The sequence below is a fragment of the Hyaloscypha bicolor genome, assembly GCF_002865645.1.
Source record: "Hyaloscypha bicolor E unplaced genomic scaffold K444scaffold_37, whole genome shotgun sequence".
Lineage (NCBI taxonomy): Eukaryota > Fungi > Ascomycota > Leotiomycetes > Helotiales > Hyaloscyphaceae > Hyaloscypha > Hyaloscypha bicolor.
Window position 1 is genome coordinate 71,572 of NW_020194539.1, and position 19,343 is coordinate 90,914.

Sequence of the window (19,343 nt, forward strand, 5' to 3'; positions counted from 1 at the left end):
TCTTTAACTAGAATAATAGCTTTGCCCCTAAATAACTAAATCTTAGATAAGTATAACTTAATTCTTCCTAATCTATATATATAAATAGACCTTATTCTAATCTAAATATAAACTAATTAGTATTAGTTTACTAGAAATATATAATACTATTATATAGGTATAGAAATACTATTTATATAAGGTTAGTAAAGTTATTATTTAGAAATAGGAATTATAGTATTATAGTATTAATATATAATCCTTAAATCTACTAAGCCTAAAGGAATCTAGTCTACTAGTCGAGTTACTAATAAGATATAAGATTATATAATCATATCTCGTATCTTATATCCTATTACTTATTACCTATATCTCGTATCTCATATCCCGTAACTATATATATAACTCCCAGAGAAATAGCTATACTAATAGTATTTTTATATATAAAGGCAATATTTAATTATAAAATATTAGTTTATATAATAATAATAATAATAATATAAGTACTTACTAATTTAAATATTTTAAAAGTACTTTAAAGCTCGGAATAATAACTACTTAAAAAGAAATATTATTACTAATAATAAAGCTTAATAATAAAGCTATCTTTTCTTTAGTCTAATTATTTATTAAAAAGACTATTTATAGTTAGTTAAGAGATTTGAGAAAAAGAAGCTTTGCTTTTACCTAATAAATAATTAGTAAATAATTCTTTAAATAATATTAATTAACTTATTATTATTTCTATTATTAGAAAAAATATTAAAATTTATAAATTTATATAAGTTCTGAAAATAAGCTAAATAATTACTTATTTAACTATATATTTATTAATTTAGTATAAGGTACTTAATAATAAAGTAATATATAAATAATTAAGGTAAGTAAGCTATAAAGTAATACTTATAAGTATAACTAATTCCAAGAATTAATTCTAATAAAAAACTAATTAATACCTCTTTCTAAAGCTAGAAATGTCTTCTTATATATTCCCTAGTACTTAGCTAAGCCTATAAAATACTTTACTTAACTAGGAAATATAATCCTATATAATTTATATAATTCTAATTATAAGCTTTATCTAAAATAAAGAACTAGATCTATAATATCTAATATCTATTTATATATTATTATATATATCTATTATATTAATTCCTTCTCTAGGCCCTTATTTTTAAAAGGCCTAAGAAAACTATAAATAGCTTTATAAATAATTCCCTAAAACTTTTCCGGCTATTAGTTCTTCCTAAAAACTCCCTATAATTACCCTATTATTATACTAGGTAATGGAATTAAGAATATAGTTTACTAATCTTGCCTAGTTAACTTATAAATTACCTCTAGTAATTTCCTCTTATAAAAGTAATATAAGTATAATATATACTATTAGATATAAAGCTTTTCCGGTCTTCTAATTAGTTTATAAATCCTAACTTAGTCTTTATTTATAAATAAATTATTATTTTATAGGCCTAAGAGCTTAAAAAAGTTAATTTAATTTTCTAGTTTATTTATGAATTTCTTCTTTAAAATTTTCTAGATATTTCTAGTATAAAACTAGTTCCGAATTCATAATTACTATTCGGGAAAAAAGTATTATAAAAAGGCTTCTCTTTTCCTATTAACTAATCTTTCTTTTTCTTAATTATAATATTATATCTAGCTCTTTCTTATTTCTTGCCTTTTTTCTTTAAGCCTTTTTTAAACTTCTTTAAGCTTCTTTAAGCTTTATTTAAGCTTTATTTAAGTTCTTTTCTAATTTTCTTTTCTATTTCTTTATTTATTAAGATAAATACTTCTTTTAATACTTATTAGTCTATTATTACTTATTTAGCTAATACTTCTATATTCTTAATTTACTTTTACTATTTTTAATATTTCAAGAATATTACTAAGTTTCCTAATCTTACTTATATTAAGAATAATAATTACTTAGTATATAATTACTATTATTCTAAAAATAAGAAATATAATTCTATAAATTATAAATTTCTTTATTTATTTCCTATTCTAATACTATCTAAGATTCCTTAAATATATATAATATAATTAAACTACCTTTTTTAAGCTATTAATATATATAAGTATTTTCTCTATTTTTTACCTAAAAAGAAAAAAGCTATTACTATTCTTTTTTTATACTAAACTATATATATTTCTTATATTAAAGCTATTATTTAAGGCTAATAAATTTCCCTAATAATCCAAGAAATAGGTTAAATAATTCTTACTAGCTTAGTATAAGTATAAAGTATTCTTAATAATATAATTAATATTCTTTAGTATTAAATAAGCTTATTTCTTTCTTGTTTCTTACTAATAGCTAATAGCTTTATAAGTTAATTTATTACCTATTTCTTAAAAGAATCCTAATAAGAATAATAATAAAGATAATAAAAAGTAATTATAAGAATAAGATATTTATAAGATATAGAAATTAAAGTTTCTAGAGTTCTTAATAATTTTTATATAACTTTTCTAAGAATAAATATATGGTTTTTAATAGTTTCCTAATAAAAATATTTATTTTTTATATTTCTATTTAACTAATAATATTATAATATTACTCTTTTTCAAGTATTTTTATAATTCTTAAGCTATATTCTCTAGATTACTTAGTAATTCTTATATATTATTTACTAGTAAATGGTTTTTCTAATAAATAAGATATTTCTTTCTTTTTCTATCTTTTTTATAGGCTATAATAAATTCTATCTCAAATTCCTCTTTATTCTTAATCTTAACCGGTTCTAGTTCTATTATAATACTAGCTTATAAGTACTATAATTCTAAAAAAGAAATATAGAAAATATTATAGATTTAATATAATAATAGTAATTTCAAGTAATATATCTATTTATATATTTCTATAATTTCTAGAACTTTAAAGAAGCCAAGATATCTATTTACTAGCTTTATACTAGGTTATAGCTATTAAATGTTTTTTATATAAAGTATAACTCTATTATATATTAAACTTCTTATTAATATACTTCTTATTAATATACTTCTTATTAATATATTAATATATTTCTTATTAATATACTTCTTATTAATATACTTCTTTATTAATATACTTCTTATTAATATACTTCTTATTAATATACTTCTTATTAATATACTTCTTATTAATATACTTCTTATTAATATACTTCTTATTAATATACTTCTTATTAATATACTTCTTATTAATATACTTCTTATTAATATACTTCTTATTAATATACTTCTTATTATAGTATCTTTTCTATATATCTATTATTTCTTACTATTACTTTTCTAGTATCTTCTATTTTACTTGAATTCTTTATATTCTTTCCTATATTACTAGTACTTCTTTTTCTGAAATATTATCCTTAATATATAATTTAATACTAGAATAATAGCCGGTGCCCCTCCCACGCGCTTTGCTTGTGGTCGGGATAAGCAAGTGTCTCGTTTAACCAAGTGTCCTATTAAGAAAATACGTACCCTAAAATTTACGTATGATCCTCACCAAAAAACGCATCTTGCAATTGCGCATTTGGCCTAACTTATTGACTAATTCATTATTTAATTCACGTATAAAGATTCCAAAAATGGATATACCTTTATTTAATTCTACCAGGATTAGGGAGATATCCTGGGAGTATTTCTATTATCTATATACTATAGAAGCTGATTACCACCGTATCTTTAATAAGGCCCGCGAATGGTGCCTTGAGAACGACGATAATTCAGTAATTACTACTACGAGGATATATTATATTAAGGAAGCTTCTTTGCGAAAATCGGTACTCTGCAAGCGTAATAAGAAGAGGAACTCCCAAGGACTCTATAATACACATAGTAGCAATAATAAGATCCTGAACGAGGTACAGGAGGAGGCGATTCGGTAATATTGCTACGAGTAATGGGAGGCTGGTTTGGGTACTATATATCAGATGGTTCAAGCCGCAATTACTCACTTGAAGGCTATAAGTGCTTCTTTTAAATCTAATAATATATCTAACGTAATTAGGCTGAATCTCCCCCAAAACTACTCCCTTTGGCTACTTGGTTTAGCCTCTGGATACGGAACCACAAGATACTTCATACGATTAAAACGAAGCCAATTGCATACGTACGACTCGAGTCCTATATAGAAGAGGATATTAGAATATGGTTTCAGAAATATTACGATATCCTGGAGGAGCTTTATATTATAAAGGAGAAGAACGTTCTGAATATGGACGAGTCAGGAGTATATATTGGTTGCCCTACTAGTAAGTACGTAATTATACCTATAGAGGTAAAAGAGCTATATACGGCCAGCCCTGAGAATCGCAAATCAGTTACGATAATCGAGACTATTTATACGGATAGTCGTAAACCTCTTCCGCCATTTGTAATTGCTCCTGGAAAGAAGATTATGGATAATTAGGTATTAGAAAACCTGATCGGGACAGAGTATATTGAGTATACGCCTACCGGATATATAAATAATAATATAGCTATGAAATACCTTGATTATTTAATCAAGTATTCAAGAGCTGGGCCAGATAAACCTTGGAAAATCCTTCTCCTAGATAGTTACGAATCGCATGTCTATAAACCATTTTAATTAAAGGCCGGGGAATATAATATTAAGCTATTCTGGTTTCCCTCTCACTTAATATATATCCTTTAACTACTTAATATTGGTATATTCCGCCCCTAGAAGTACTATCATAAAATGGCGATTTATATAGCCCTCTGTTCCCTCGATTTTGAATATACGATTACCTCCTTTTTCCGTAATCTTACCCTAATTCGTATATAAATAATGCAAAAGTATATAATTAAGAATGCCTTTAAGAGCTCTGGTATATGGCCCGTTAGTTGCAAAGCTGGAATTAAAAAGATGCGATTATACGGAAAGAAGAAGAGATTAATTGAGGAGGTTAAGGAAGAGGAGAGCTTAGATCTTCTCTCTTTATTACCTACTCGCCCCGATAAAGTATAGAATATAGCCGTAACCCTTAGGGCACTTGTAGATCGTAATCCTATAACTTTTTCAGAAAATTCGAAGGAAACTTGGATAGCTATAGTCAAAAAGGTTAATATCCAACTGCAAAAAAGTCATCTCCAGATAATAGAGTACCAGGCTCTCCAAATAAAGCTTTATAAGAAGTATAATCGCAAGGCGAAGTCCCGTAAAAGCTCACATAAGGGAGGGCCATCTGCTAGTATAGCAGAGCTTCGTATAGAGATTAAAGAGAAGAAGGAGAAAGATAATGGAGAAGCTCTTCGCAAGGCTAAAAAGAAGCTCGCCACTACCGTAAATCGAGCTAAAAATTAGCTCAAGGATACCGGGATTTAAGCTCGCAAGGATGAGAAAGCTAGACTAGCTAGAATCGTGGAGTATTGACTAAAGAATAAGCTAATTCTAGTAGAGGATATGGTACCAATTCGCGAACCTGATAAATATCCTATGATTATTGAACGAGCTTGCTATAAGGAGGACTTTTACCCTGATTTATAGCTCGTAGTTCGCCAGCTTACGGCATCCCTCAGTAATCTAGCCCCCGATCGGCTAGAGGCACCAAATACCTTTATTAATATTAACGGGGATAAGGATATAGTAATTAATACTACTGAACGGAAGCATTAAAAGAAGAGGATGGGAGAGTATATAGACTCAAGTCCACCCCCCCTTATTATTCCAGACTCTTCAGATATAGAGAGTAATGCGGGCTCAATTAATAGTATATAAGCGAATACCGATTTTGTATAGTTCTAGGTAGCTTTGTATTTTTTGTAACTAGTATCCTTAAATTCCATTGCAAATATGCTTGATTTTGTATGCGATACGTACTAAAAATCAAGAATCGGCTAAAATCTCGATGGAATACTTGGTTAAACGAGATACTTGCTTATCCCGACCACAAGCGAAGTGCGTGGGAGGGGCACCGGCTATTAGAATTCATATAATATATAAAATAAAGAAATTCCTATTATTTAATATATAAAATTATTATATATAAATTCTATAAAAGTAAGCTTTATTACCTAGTTATTTTACTAATAGCTAATATAATATCTTAAGTACTATTCTAGAGTTTAGTTTAGATTCTTTATTTATCTATTAGTTTATAAATAAAATACTATACTTAATTATTATTAAATCTTTAAATAAAAGTATAGACTTAACTAGAACTTACTTATAGAAACAGATTCTTTATTAGAGGTTATACTTATAAGTATACTAAAGTCTTTAATAATATAATATATAAATAGCTCTATTAATTCAGGAGCTAAGATTTCTTTAGTAATTAGAATATATTATACTATTTTTATATATCTATTAATAATAATAAGTATAGAATTATATATCTTATTATAAAACCTAAAAGAAAATAGTTCCGTAATAAAGTTTATAGTAATTTCTTACTATAGCTTAGAAAAGAAGAGAAATAAACTAAATATATTATATAATAAATATTTCTTTATCTTAGTTTATTAATATATAGGACAAGTTCTAATATAGTTTTTTATATTCTTTTTTATACTTTACTAGAAATACTTTCTCTAGAGAATCTCTAATATCTTACTAATACTAAAATACCTACTTATAAAATTATTATAGTTAGCTTATAGTAATTCTTTTTTAAAAGCCGGCTTATTTAGTATATAAATAGTATCCTAATATCTTAATAACCCAGATATATTAAGTCCCTAAATCTTAATAGCTCTAGTAAAAGTTTCTTTTAAGAATTATTTATATTACTAGTATTATATTAATAAATCAAGCCTTTAGTACTATAATAGTAATTCAAATAATATCTCTTTATTTTCCTTATATACTATTTTGGACCTAGTTATTTATATAGCTAGAATTCGTAATATATATTATTTATAACTAGCTATATTAGTAATAGGCTCAAGTAATAGTATTTCCGGTATTATTCTATTACTAAAATAGACTTTCTTTTCGGAATTCCTTAGTATCTTACTAATTAAAAAATATCTATTTCCTTTCTTCTAAGCCTTAAATTATAGTATTATAAGAATAGTATAGTATTTTATTACTATTATCTATAAAGCTTTCTATTCTATATTCTATAGCTTATTATAAAATATAAGTAATAAAATATCTTTATTTATATCTACTATAAAGTCTAGCCTTTTTAATAGCCCGTTAATAAGATTATTATATCCTGGCTAATATTCTAAAATAAAGTCAAAAATAGCTAGCTTCTTTATTTATCTTATCTATTAACTATTTAGTTTTTTTTTAATTATAAAGTATTTTAAATTATTATAATCTATCTTAATAATAATAATATACCGGGTATATACTAGGTAATATTATTAAATATAAAATACTAGAATAATAGCCAAGAATTCTAAATTATATATTTTATATTTGCTCTTAATTATAGTTATTTTCTTTAAATAAAAAATAATAAAATATTATCTGGCTTCTATTTTCTTACTAAAGAGCTAGGAAATTATATTTATAATTACAAATCCCGAAATATCTATTTTTATATAAATCTTTAAAGCTAGATTAAAATAATAAAGAATTAATACTATTATAAATATAATTTATAGCTTCTTAAAAGCCTTATCTGTCTTATTTATCTAGCTAAAATAATATTATAGGTTTCTATTAATTTTTAATAAATTAGTTAACTTTTTTATTATCCGAAAATATTTATAAATAAACCTCTAATAGAAATTAATAAAACCTAAAAATATTTGAACTTCTCGGATATTATTTTTTAGGGCTAGCTATTTCCTAATAACTATAACCTAATTAGCTTTTATTTCTATACTATCTAGGCTAATTATAAATACTAGAAATTCTATTTTCTTTATATTAAACTTGTATTTTACTAAGTTTATAAAGAGTTAGTATTATTATAATTATTTAAATATATATTAGATTACTATTATATACTATTTTGGGTTCTCTAAATAAATTAAAATATTATCTAGATAGATTATATAATTAATATATACCTAAAATATTATTAAAGTATTAGATAGTTTAAAGAATATAATATAATATTTGAAATATTTAAAATATATTTAAAATACGGGTTTTTACTTATTATTTTCCCATATTTATAACTAATAATAAGTATTTTTTAAGTCTAGCTTTATATATATCTTTATTTTATAAAGCCTATTTATAGTCTTACTAATAAGTAGTAATAATATTTAGTTCTTAATAGTAATTCTATTTAGATTCCGGTAATTAATATATAGATATAAGCTACCTTTTTTCTTTAAAATCTATATAATATTATCGTACGGTCGGACCACCTATTAAAATTCCTGGTTATGCATTCTCACCTAAGCAGGAATACCGAAACTTCCAGCCTATACTTCGCTCTAGCCTCCTTTTCTCCTTTTCTCCGGCTAGTAAGCTTTCTTTTATAATAAATTCCTCTTCCTGTAATTTTTATATAAATTATATATAATATTATTCCTTCTCTTAATTTCCTTGTAATCCTAATAGTATAGTATATAAGACGTATCTATATTATAGGGTTTCTCTCTCTTTTCTCTTCTTCTCCTATAGCTAATCTCTTTTTAGGCCAGCCAGAGGATACGCTAGCCTGCTCTTGCTAAGCTCGATCCTAATATGCCCCGGCAGACCTGTAGCGGTCTATAATAGCTAGTTACGGACGGGGATAAGAACCTATGGCTCCATAAGCGTATTTGGCAGACTAATATATAAATCGAACGAGACCGTATTCTGGCCATAGTAAATCCTCCTGCTCCTCCTGCTCCTCCTAGCCCTTCTCCTTTACTATCCGGCTTCCGTTTATTCTTTCGGTTTTCGCTAGCCTATAATCTTGGTCTAATAAATATTTAGTATAAGGATTATAAGGCGAGGTACTAGGGATCGGAGGCAATTACGGGTATATATTAGAGATTTGAGCTCTATTATAAGAGGAGAGATATGATATTAGATAAGTTACGGGCGCCACCGCCCTTTTTACGGGCGCTTTTCGAGGGAGATAATCCGCAAGCCTATAGCTTTCGTTAGAATATAAGGGCGTATAACTCGGTACTTGCTTTTATATCCGTAAGCTATACTAAAGATACCTGTACTAACCTTTCTTATGGTCTTTACTGCTTTTAGATCTATAGAGAGCTATTTTACTACTAGGGACCCTTGGAGCCAGGCTTATAGCAGGTTCCGGTCTTTGCCTAGTTATTTTTTTATAATCCAGACTATATAACTAATCTCCGGTTATAGTACTACCTGTAACTCGATTAAACTATTCTCTACGGCCTTTACGAGATACTTGCGGATTATAGTAATCCCTTTATACGGATCTATAAGACGGCCCGGGAGTAATTAGCTAGCTAAACGGGTTACTTTCGGATTCTTCTCAGCCTGCAAATATACCTAATCCTCTAGTCTAGGGCAGATTATTACCGCAAGAATCTTCCTATAGCTATAGAGCTAGTAAGAATTCTTCCGGACGAGTTTACGAACAAGAGTCAATATAATATTCTTCTTATAATCTGCGAGCCTGGCCATTAAGGTCCGTAATTTTATTAGGTAGCTATTACCTATATAATATATATATTACTTTATTATATACTCTTTTTCTTATATAGTAAATACGGGTAGTACTATGAAATAACCTTGCGGGATACCCGTTATATCCGTTAATGGTTCTGTTTAGAGTAGCGGCCCTTTTACCGGTTCCGTTTATATATCCGTAATTACGAGAAATCTTCTCTCTTTTGGGCTTACCGGCTCTTTTAGTAATATATTATAAATACTTTTATTACCTATAAGACTATATCCCTTAATTAGCTCCGTTCGTATTAAGATAGGATCCGTATAGATATTTATAATAGTTTAGCAAATACCTTAATCTATAAAGATATCTTACTAGCTAATCTAGGCTATTAATTTATTCTCTTTTCCTCTTTTATAGGCGGGAATCGATTTATATAATAGCTTTTCCAGGACTTAATAGCTATTATTTATTATTTTGGAAAGCCTATCTTTTTTATTACTTTTATAATAAACCCGTAATAGCTAGAGATTATCTAGGAGCTAGGTGGCTTATAACCTATAGACTAGCCAGATCTAATTACTTATATATTTTGACTCAAGGTTTATAAGCTTCTTATAGACCTAAAAAACCATATTTTCGGATAATATACGGGTTATATTTATATAATTAAATACCAGAAACAAAGGCTTCTGTATTTATACTTACTTTTATTCCTATAGGTATCCGAAAAGTTTAATACATTTAAGTATATAGACAAGGTTATATATACTAAGCTACCGGATCCGTTATAGGATTCTATAGGCGAGTTTCTGGCCTTAGTTACGGGTAATATAACCTATAGTCTATATAGGGAGGACTATATACAGGCCCCGTATATAGTCTATAAAGAAGCCTATAGTCCGTTAGTATGTTCTAAGAGGTTCCCGAAGGCTTTTATGGACTATATTATAATTAATAAGAATGGCTATCCCGAGTACTATTACCGGAATAATAGGCAAATATTTATGGTCCGCAAACCAGGCTTTCTAGGCCAGGAAGTTATCCGTAATAACCGCTAGATTATTTCATATAACCCGTATCTTTTTTAAAAGTTCCGCTTATATATTAATATCGAGGTTTATATATTTATATAAGTAATTAAGTATATTTATAAGTATATATATAAAGGAGCGGACCGTACTACAATTATAGTTATAGCTATAGATAATAAGATTACCCGGTATATATATACCCGTTATATAAGTCTATATGAGGCTATTTAGTAGCTATTCGAATTTTCTATATATTAGGAGTTCTTTTTTATTTAATATCTTGTAGTTTATCTTAAGAGAAAGTAAACGATTTACTTTTCGGATAATATCTCTCCTATAGCTCTGGTTATAAAGACTATAAATACCCGTTTAATACTAATAGCCTTCTTTGAGTATAATACTATATATGAGAATAGCCGGAAGTATTTATATTCTGAGTTTTTGGCCGAGTTTATATAGGTTCCAAAGACCCGGGAATAAAAACATTACTAGCAGAGTAAGGGTAAGCGGATCGGCCGTATATATTACTATAGCCCTGTTTCGGGCGAGTAATACTATTTATGGCTCTTACTTATGGTTATTTGCGGCCCGTAGTTCTTTATAGATCTGTATTTAATTAAGGGCATCCGTTACCTAATATACTAGGCTACCTGTATTATCTGCGGCTTAGTAAAGAATAACCAGGAGTAGTACTAGTATTTTAATAAGGCTATCCTATTTATACCTATAGATAGTTTATGGATATTATTCTTAACTAGCCTCTACTAGTAGCTAATTACGGACCCGTTAGTAATCTGGAACTAGTATAAGTACTACTTCTATAATAATCTCTAGTACTAGCTTACCTATAATAGTAGTTTCCTACTTCCGCTTCTTAATCCGTACTATAATTACGGCCTCTTCTTGCTCGTATATAGTCTTACGAACTAGTAGTAGTTACTTATGAACTATAGGCTCTTGTCTTTTGTCTGGGATTAGACTAGTAGGTACTATTCCTTATCTATATTATATATTCTCAAAAACCAGGTATTACTTACGGTTATAATATAAGCCTAGTTTAATCCTAATTAGTAATTATACTTTATAGAGATTATTATAGCTATTGAATTAGATCTATAAATAGCCTACTTCTATTTATAAGGGCCAGGAAATATAGGTAAGATATTCTTATATAAGGCACTTTATTATTACTTTCGTAAATAGGGGCAAATAGTTCTTTATATAATATCTACGGGTATTATAGCTCTCTTATTACTAAACGGATATATGTCTCACTTCTAGTTCAAGATTCTAATCAAGCTTTATAAATCATCTATAAGTTCTATTATAAAGCAAAGTACCCTTAAATAGATCTTCTAATCTATAGATCTTATTATCTAGAACAAGGTACTAATATAGTACAAGTACTACTTTAAGGTTATTTACCGGCTCTTGATAGATTTATAGTCTATAGCAAATAATATTCTCTTTAGAGGGATATCCGTAATTCTCGATAGGAACTTTGCTCAGATCCTTCTAGTTATACTATATGGTTTACGGACTAATATTATTACTATATATCTTTAATAATTATTTATTTGGCTATAGCTCAAGTAGCTCCGCTTACGAACTAATATACGGGTCTATAAAAGCGAGAATAGCCAGGAGTTTATTTACTAGATTAGCGAATTATCTAATAACTTAGACCCTAATATAATAGTAGTAATTCCGGACTATATAAACTAGCTAGTATTAATTATAGATCTAATTAGCTATATTTACCCTCTAGATCTTTTCTCTCGGGCTACTATAAATCCGTTAATCTTTTATAGGTAGTATCTCTTAACTATATTAAATATTATGGTCTCGGAGCTTAATACCTATATTCTTGGATATTTACTAGGCCAATTACGGATATACTAATTAGTAGATTCCCTAGATACGGATAAGTCTTCGGGTAATAACTTATATAAGCTATTTATAGAATAGCTATAAAGTATTAATCTTCCTTTCTTACTACTATTTTAGCTTACTCTCAAGATTAGGGCTCCGGTACTACTCCTATAAAACCTATATTCGTAAGAAGATTTATATAATAGGACCCGAATAGTAGTTATAAGCTTATAGGTATATTATATTAAGGCCTGCTTACTTAAAGGGAATTTTAATAGCCAGTTATAGGTAATTCTACGGATTAAGCTATCTACTACGGATACTAGCCTGGAAATTGCCCTCTTCCAGAAGTAATTCCCGGTCCGTTTATACTTTATAATAACTATTAATAAGTTATAAGATTAGTTCTTTTATATTATTAGTTTAGACCTATAAATGCCCGTATTTACTTATAGGCAGTTTTATATAGGGATTTCTTGTATATTATTTATAGAAGGCTTAAGTATTCTTCTACTATATAAGAACCTATCTAGAATACTTAATATAACTTATCCTAAGATCTTAGCTAATTTACTTTAGTACTTTATCTCTTGCAGGTACCTTATAGGTACCAGGTAGCCTTATAGGTCAGGTTAAGGGATTTAGGGATTCGTAACTATTTATAACTACCTATAAGTATCTATATTTATCTATAAATAACTTATAATTATTACTTCGAATATTTTAGGGCTTAAACGGACCGAGAATATTATACTATTAGATATTAAAAGTATATATCTCTTCCAGGTAACTCTTTATAGGATTTATAACTCTCTTCCTTTCTTTCTCTCTTTCTCTCTCTTCCTCTCTCTCCCCTTTCCTCCTTACTTCTCCCTATTCTCTAATACCGGTACTAAATAATCCGTTCCCTTCTCCTCCTCTAGTATCTCTGCCTCCTCTTTATAAAGAGCCGCTAGCTCTCTATAGAGCTCAGTAAAACGGTATACTCTCTGAGAAGAAGTAAGTAGGCAGTAGCGGCGGGCGGCGGTAATATAATAGGCTATTTACGTATTAGTTACGGTCCGTAGTAATCCGTAACAGGTATATATATACGAAGATAGGTTACTAGGAATGACCTGGTTACCTATATAACTACTAGTAATAACCCGGAGAAGCAAGGAAGGGTTAGCGGGAGCGGGGCCGGCAAAAACAGTAATAGTAGTAGTAGTAGTAATAGTAGCGGCAATAATAGTAGTAGCGGTAGTAGCAGTAGTAATAGTACCTGGAAGTATCCGTTAAATTAGTTACGGTCTATAAAATATTATATAAAAGTACTTATAGAAAGAGTAGCAGGTACCCTTACTACTATAATAATAGTTAGTATAGCTTCTACCAAAAAAACCAGCTATAACCATATATACCGTCTATATACCCGACCCGCTAATATAATATATATATCCGGTAGTATAAACTTGACTAATAAATTAGCTAAGCTTAGCCTCCAGGTTAGCAGGCCGGGCGGGGTTAGTAGTACGGCCGGGCCGCAAGACAGATATACGGCGGGCGGCAAGGAGAGAGAGGGAGGCCATAGTACGGGTAGGGCGGGGCGGGAGGGCAGGCAGGGCGGGAGGGGCGGGCAGCGGCGGCAGGCCAGTAGTAAAGCTTACTGCCATAGTAGTAGTAATAGTAATAGTAGCAGCGGCGGTAGCAGATAGTAGAGAAGACATTCTATAGACCATAAGGAGTATTACAGGCCAGGGGCAGGCCCGTAGCAGGTATAGGGATTGACTTACGTATATATATATATATATATATTTATTAAAAGAAAGAAGCTTTGGAATTCGAAATTAAAATCTACCTTATTTAGCTTACCTGGAGAATTTTTAGCCTTTAAAAAGTGAATTTTCAAAGTGAATTTAAAGTTAGTAAAGCTAATATCCCTTAAATAAGTACCTGAGGCATCCAATTAATCTCGAATCGAGATCAGGGCAAAATTAAAGACTGGCCCCGAAGCTTGTATAGGGCCGCCAGGCTTTAATTTTGCCCTGATCTCGTAAATATAATTAAAGTACTAGCTAGGCTAGTAAAATAATAGATTTTTTTTTTTTTTTAGGCTAGTATTAAGATATTTCTGAAAGACTTTAAGCTTCCTTTTTAATAAAGCATATATAAAACTATATAGTAATTAGAATTCTAGTTCTAGATCTATATAATATTCTATTATATAATAGTTAAATAATATACCTATAGCTTCTATAGAAAATATTTGAAAAAGATTCTAATATTTCTTAGGAAATATAATTATCTTATTAGTAATAATAATAGTAATTCTTTAGCTATTTATTATAAAATAAGTAATTAATAAAAAAATATATATCTTATATTTTATTATTTTAGTAAACTTTTTAGTATTTAGAACTTTAATTTTCTATAATTAAATCTAGTATTTTTATATTACTTTCCTAAAAGAAATTAGAAAATTAACCTAGTAAAACTATAGGAATTCAAGTATTATATTAATATAATTTAGATTAAAATTATATAATATAAAGTATATATTAGTTTCTTTTTAGTTTCCTAGTATATTCTTAGTAATAATTCTAAAAATATAATCTTTATATAAATAAATTCTTCTTTTTTTTAGTAAAAATAAAAGAGTTATCCTTAATATTAATAAAATACTTATATCTAAAGCTAATTTCCTCTTTATATAATTAGCCTCTATACTCGAGTTTATTAATATTCTAATTTTTTGGCTACTTTTCCTTATTTTAATAATAACCTTAATTACTATTCTTATTTTAGAGACCTTACTTTCTATAATATAAATAAGTATAACTATTATAAGATATACTTATTTCCCGGCTTCTTTAGTTCTAGATACTTATATAACTTATAGCCAGACTTATTATAGTTATAATAAATTGGTTTCCCTTAATTAGGGCAAGTAGTAATATAGTAATTCTTTTTTTAGTAAGTAAAGCAAATTATATCTAGTCTTATAAATCCTAATATAGGTACTATATTAGACCCTATTACTATATCTTTATTATTCTGGTTTTATAAATCTCGTAATAGAAATATACTTCTTTTCTATTTCTTTTTATTATCTCTTTTCTCTTTTTTCTTATTTTTTTTTCTTTATAGTTCTATTAGCTTATTATTATATTTCTATTAAATAAATAGATTTAAATTATTCTTAACTCTTATAATAATAGAAATAAGCTTTTCTTTCTCTTATAAAGTATTTCCTTAATAATTAATCTTATTCCGGATCTCTTATTTTAAGCTATTAAATAAGTTATCCTACTCTTATAATAAATCCATATATCCTAAGTTATTTAATAGGCTATTTAAGTAAGATATAAAGCTTTAAATACTTTAGCCTAGCTATTATTTAATATTCTTAAACTTAGTAAAGGCATTATTATTATAGTTTTCCGGATCCAAAATAGAATTCTTTATAAACTTAATAAAGATTTCCTAATCTATAGTATTAATATCTACTAATTACTTCTTATATTTCTAGATATTCCTAGCTATATTCTTAAAATAGGAAATATAATATATAACTTTTATTATATTAGTAGCCTAGGTAATTCCGCTATCTTTATATTACTTTAACTTTGCCTAATAGAAAAAGTCCTAGGCTTCTTTAATATTCTTTCCCTAGTAAGTAGGTAGTTCTCGGGTTTTTGGAGCCCTCTAAACCAAGGATACTACCGGGAGTATAACGGGTTCTATACCGGATATCCGAACATCTTTAAAATAATAGATCTGAGCTTCTAGCTTCTTTAGATCTTCTCTCTATTATATCTCTATTTCTAACTTAGTAATATAATAGTAAGCCGCCGCTAATTTCTCTATTATTATTATCCTACTAGCTAGTTCTAGAGGCATCTGAGTCCCACTTTCTTCTCCTAATTAGGTAATACAAAGAGTACTTGACTAGGCGCTTCCCTGGGTACCCGGTTGAATTATCCTAGTAATAGTAGAGGCGCTTCTCCTAGTTAATACTCTAGCCATTAATATTTTATCTATTAATAGCTTGACTATCTCGTAATAAACTACTTTCCGAAGATTGGATTAATTAGAATATAAGGTACTTAATAGCAGGGTAATATACAGGTAATTAAGGCAAGTAAGCTATAAAGTAACGCTTGCAAGTATAACTAATTCCAAGAATTAATTCTAATAAAAGACTAATTAATACCCCTTTCCAAAGCTAGGAGCGTCTCCCTATATATTCCCTAGTGCTTAGCTAAGCCTGCGAAGCACTTTACTTAACTAGGAAATATGATCCCATGCAATCCATATGATTCCGATCGCCCGTATAATTCCGATCGCAAGCTTTACCCAAAATAGGGAACTAGATCTACGATATCTAATACCTGTCCATGCGCTATCACGTGTGCCCATTATATTTAGCCACGTTTTTCTAAAAAGTTAATTAATATTAAAACTATTAAAATTAAGATTATTAACTCATAAATAGCCTTGTACTAAGCACCTAATAGTATACGTACGAGTATCTTCCGGGTTCTCTTGAATTAGATTTAAAGTCTTTTTTAAATATCCTTTTTTAAAGAGAAAAGGTTCTTTATTAAGGGATTTTAATATAAAATCAGGGTAATTTTGGCTTATATTAAGCTTAATCGAGGATTACTGAGATATTTTCGAGTATATAAAGTATATATAAAGGTATTTGTAATATAAAGTATTATTATAAAAGTAATAGTTAAAGATATATAAGTAATTATAAAAATAAAAGAAGCGAGAACTCGAGGAAAATAACTTATTCTTATAGAAAATTCTAATATTCTAAAGGCTTCTTAATTATTCTTCTAATTAGAAAGAATTACTATATTTCGAAGGTTCTAGTTCTTTAATTTGTAATATATAGCTCTTATATTAGTAATATAATATAATATATAAGCCATAGTAGTTCTGGAGGTATCGTGGAGATTCTACCTCGCTTACCAAGCCTCGCCACTACTTGATTTGGCAGTGCAATGGCGCTAGGCTCGGGCCACCCCGGAGCCTTACCCAATTAGGTTAGCATGTCACGTGTGAAGTCACGTGTAGCATTACGTGCACACTACTCAACTACTCAAGAATATTCTAGAGTAGTTGAGTAGAGTAGTTGAGTAGAGTAGTTGAGTAGAGTATGAGTAGTGAGAAAAAAACTTGAGTAGAATATGAGTAGGGCCCACTACTCTACTCTACTCTACTCATTTCTCACACTGAGAATAGGGGCCTTTCTTTTATATAGGAGGGATATACCATATAATAAGCTCGCTAAGAATCACAGGAACTGGGCCAACTATAACTTGACAGTCAAGGCGGCAAAATTGAACGAATAAGTGCTCGAGGGAGCAAAAGACCAAGAAACCTTCTAAAATCACAAAGCTAAGACAACAACCTAAGCAGCAACCAGCTGTATACTCCTCTTCAACGCCCGAATGTCTTCATCAACACGGCTCCTGCGAAGGTCCAATGCACTCTTTTCCTTTTCTAGCTCCTTCAACTTGAATTCGAGTCCCCTTCTATTCTCAACTGCAGCCATTTTGCCCGCCCCACAATCGAGTTGTGTGCCCAACCCCTCATCTACCGTCTGTTCAGGGCTTTCAGAGGCTCCTCCATCCTCCATTATTCCACCAGACGTAGCGAACGAGAAATCATGGTGTCGAGTGGTCACATGTAGATTTCTGTTGCTCTTCCTTGGAAAGCCTTTCCTAGCTCTCGGACACGACTCCACTGGGCAGAGGTACCTTTTGGCACTGTGTTTGCCATGTTTCTCTGTTTCGTGACGGTGAAGGCTGGCTTTATCGCCGAAAGCATTTCCCTTGCAACCGAGCTCTTCGCAAATATACGGCTTAATATGCCTGTCCCAATGCTTCCTGAGTATTGTGAGAAAGTGTTTCACATATTTTTGAGTCATTTCCTTACTTCAGATCAGACTTTCGCGTAAAGGCCTTGCTTGAACATCCTGTCCAGTTGCACTTGAAGGGCGGTAAGTCCGTATTGAAGTCCGCACTCTCCAAATTTGGTCCAGAAAGCGAGAGCTTTTCGTTGCTCTGCGATTGCTCGCTCTGCTTCCTTTTCGGTGATGCCAAAACATCAGGTTGGCGGTCCTCAACTCCCTGATCCATGATTGCTGTCGGTCTTAGCATGGGGCCAGTCTCCTACAAGGATCTTCATTCTCACCAAAATCCGGATTTTCAAACTGGAGTAACGAAGAACCGTAATCTGGTATCTGCAGCGGATCTAATGTCCGTTAGATTCCAAGTTCGGAATATTTGCTGGTCTTTGGGAATCCTGCTTGAATGGAGACTGCGCGGTGCTTACCTTGCAAGAGATCAAAGCCCAATGCACGATTGCTACAATTCAAAGTCGATTTCCTTCTTATCACTTCTGCAAATAAGCCGATGAAAAGTAATCTCCAGATTCCGGTGTTAAAGTAAGGTTGCATTCAGGATCCTGCCTCAAGTCAGTCCATGCAACTCTGCCACGAGGTGGGGAGTCGACTTGCCTCTGATTCTATTTGTTATCTTTTCTGTTTTAATCGAAGTGTGTTTTCCCGTCAGGACAAGACAGTTGAACGGTTCCTGGGAACGAATGTAGCTCCTCCTAGAATGGCAATTGGGTATTCCATAAAGCGGATCCACCGGGTCGTCACAAAGATATCACGGCCACGGGAACCAATGCATTTTACTCGGAAGTTGGAAGAGTTGAAATCCTGAGGAATCGCCTGACAAAAAAATAGGCAAATGTATCTCATTCTTACCAAATTGTCTCTAGGAATTCCAGTACAAAGAAAAGTAGAATTTCGAAGTGTTCCCGGCGACGTTCGATGTTGAGCAAAAATTGCTTTATTTCTCACCCCTCCTCGAATCTAACGCCGATAAATGGGGGGAAGAGAGTCTACTGGATAGTTTAGTTAGATTCGGAACGTAAAATCAAATTTTTCCGGCTTGAGGTCCCTGTGGAA

At 29.8% G+C, this 19,343-nt stretch overlaps 1 protein-coding gene across 1 annotated transcript; it reads right to left on the minus strand.

The window, feature by feature from the left end:
* Positions 1-17,774: 17,774 nt before the first annotated feature.
* K444DRAFT_626007 (uncharacterized protein) lies at positions 17,775-18,504 on the minus strand (the record flags this gene model as incomplete). The annotated part of the gene is made up of 2 exons (XM_024882593.1): positions 17,775-18,252; positions 18,302-18,504. The coding sequence occupies 2 exons, from the start codon at positions 18,502-18,504 to the stop codon at positions 17,775-17,777; spliced, it is 681 nt and encodes a 226-aa protein (XP_024741218.1).
* Between the last annotated feature and the right edge of the window lie 839 nt (positions 18,505-19,343).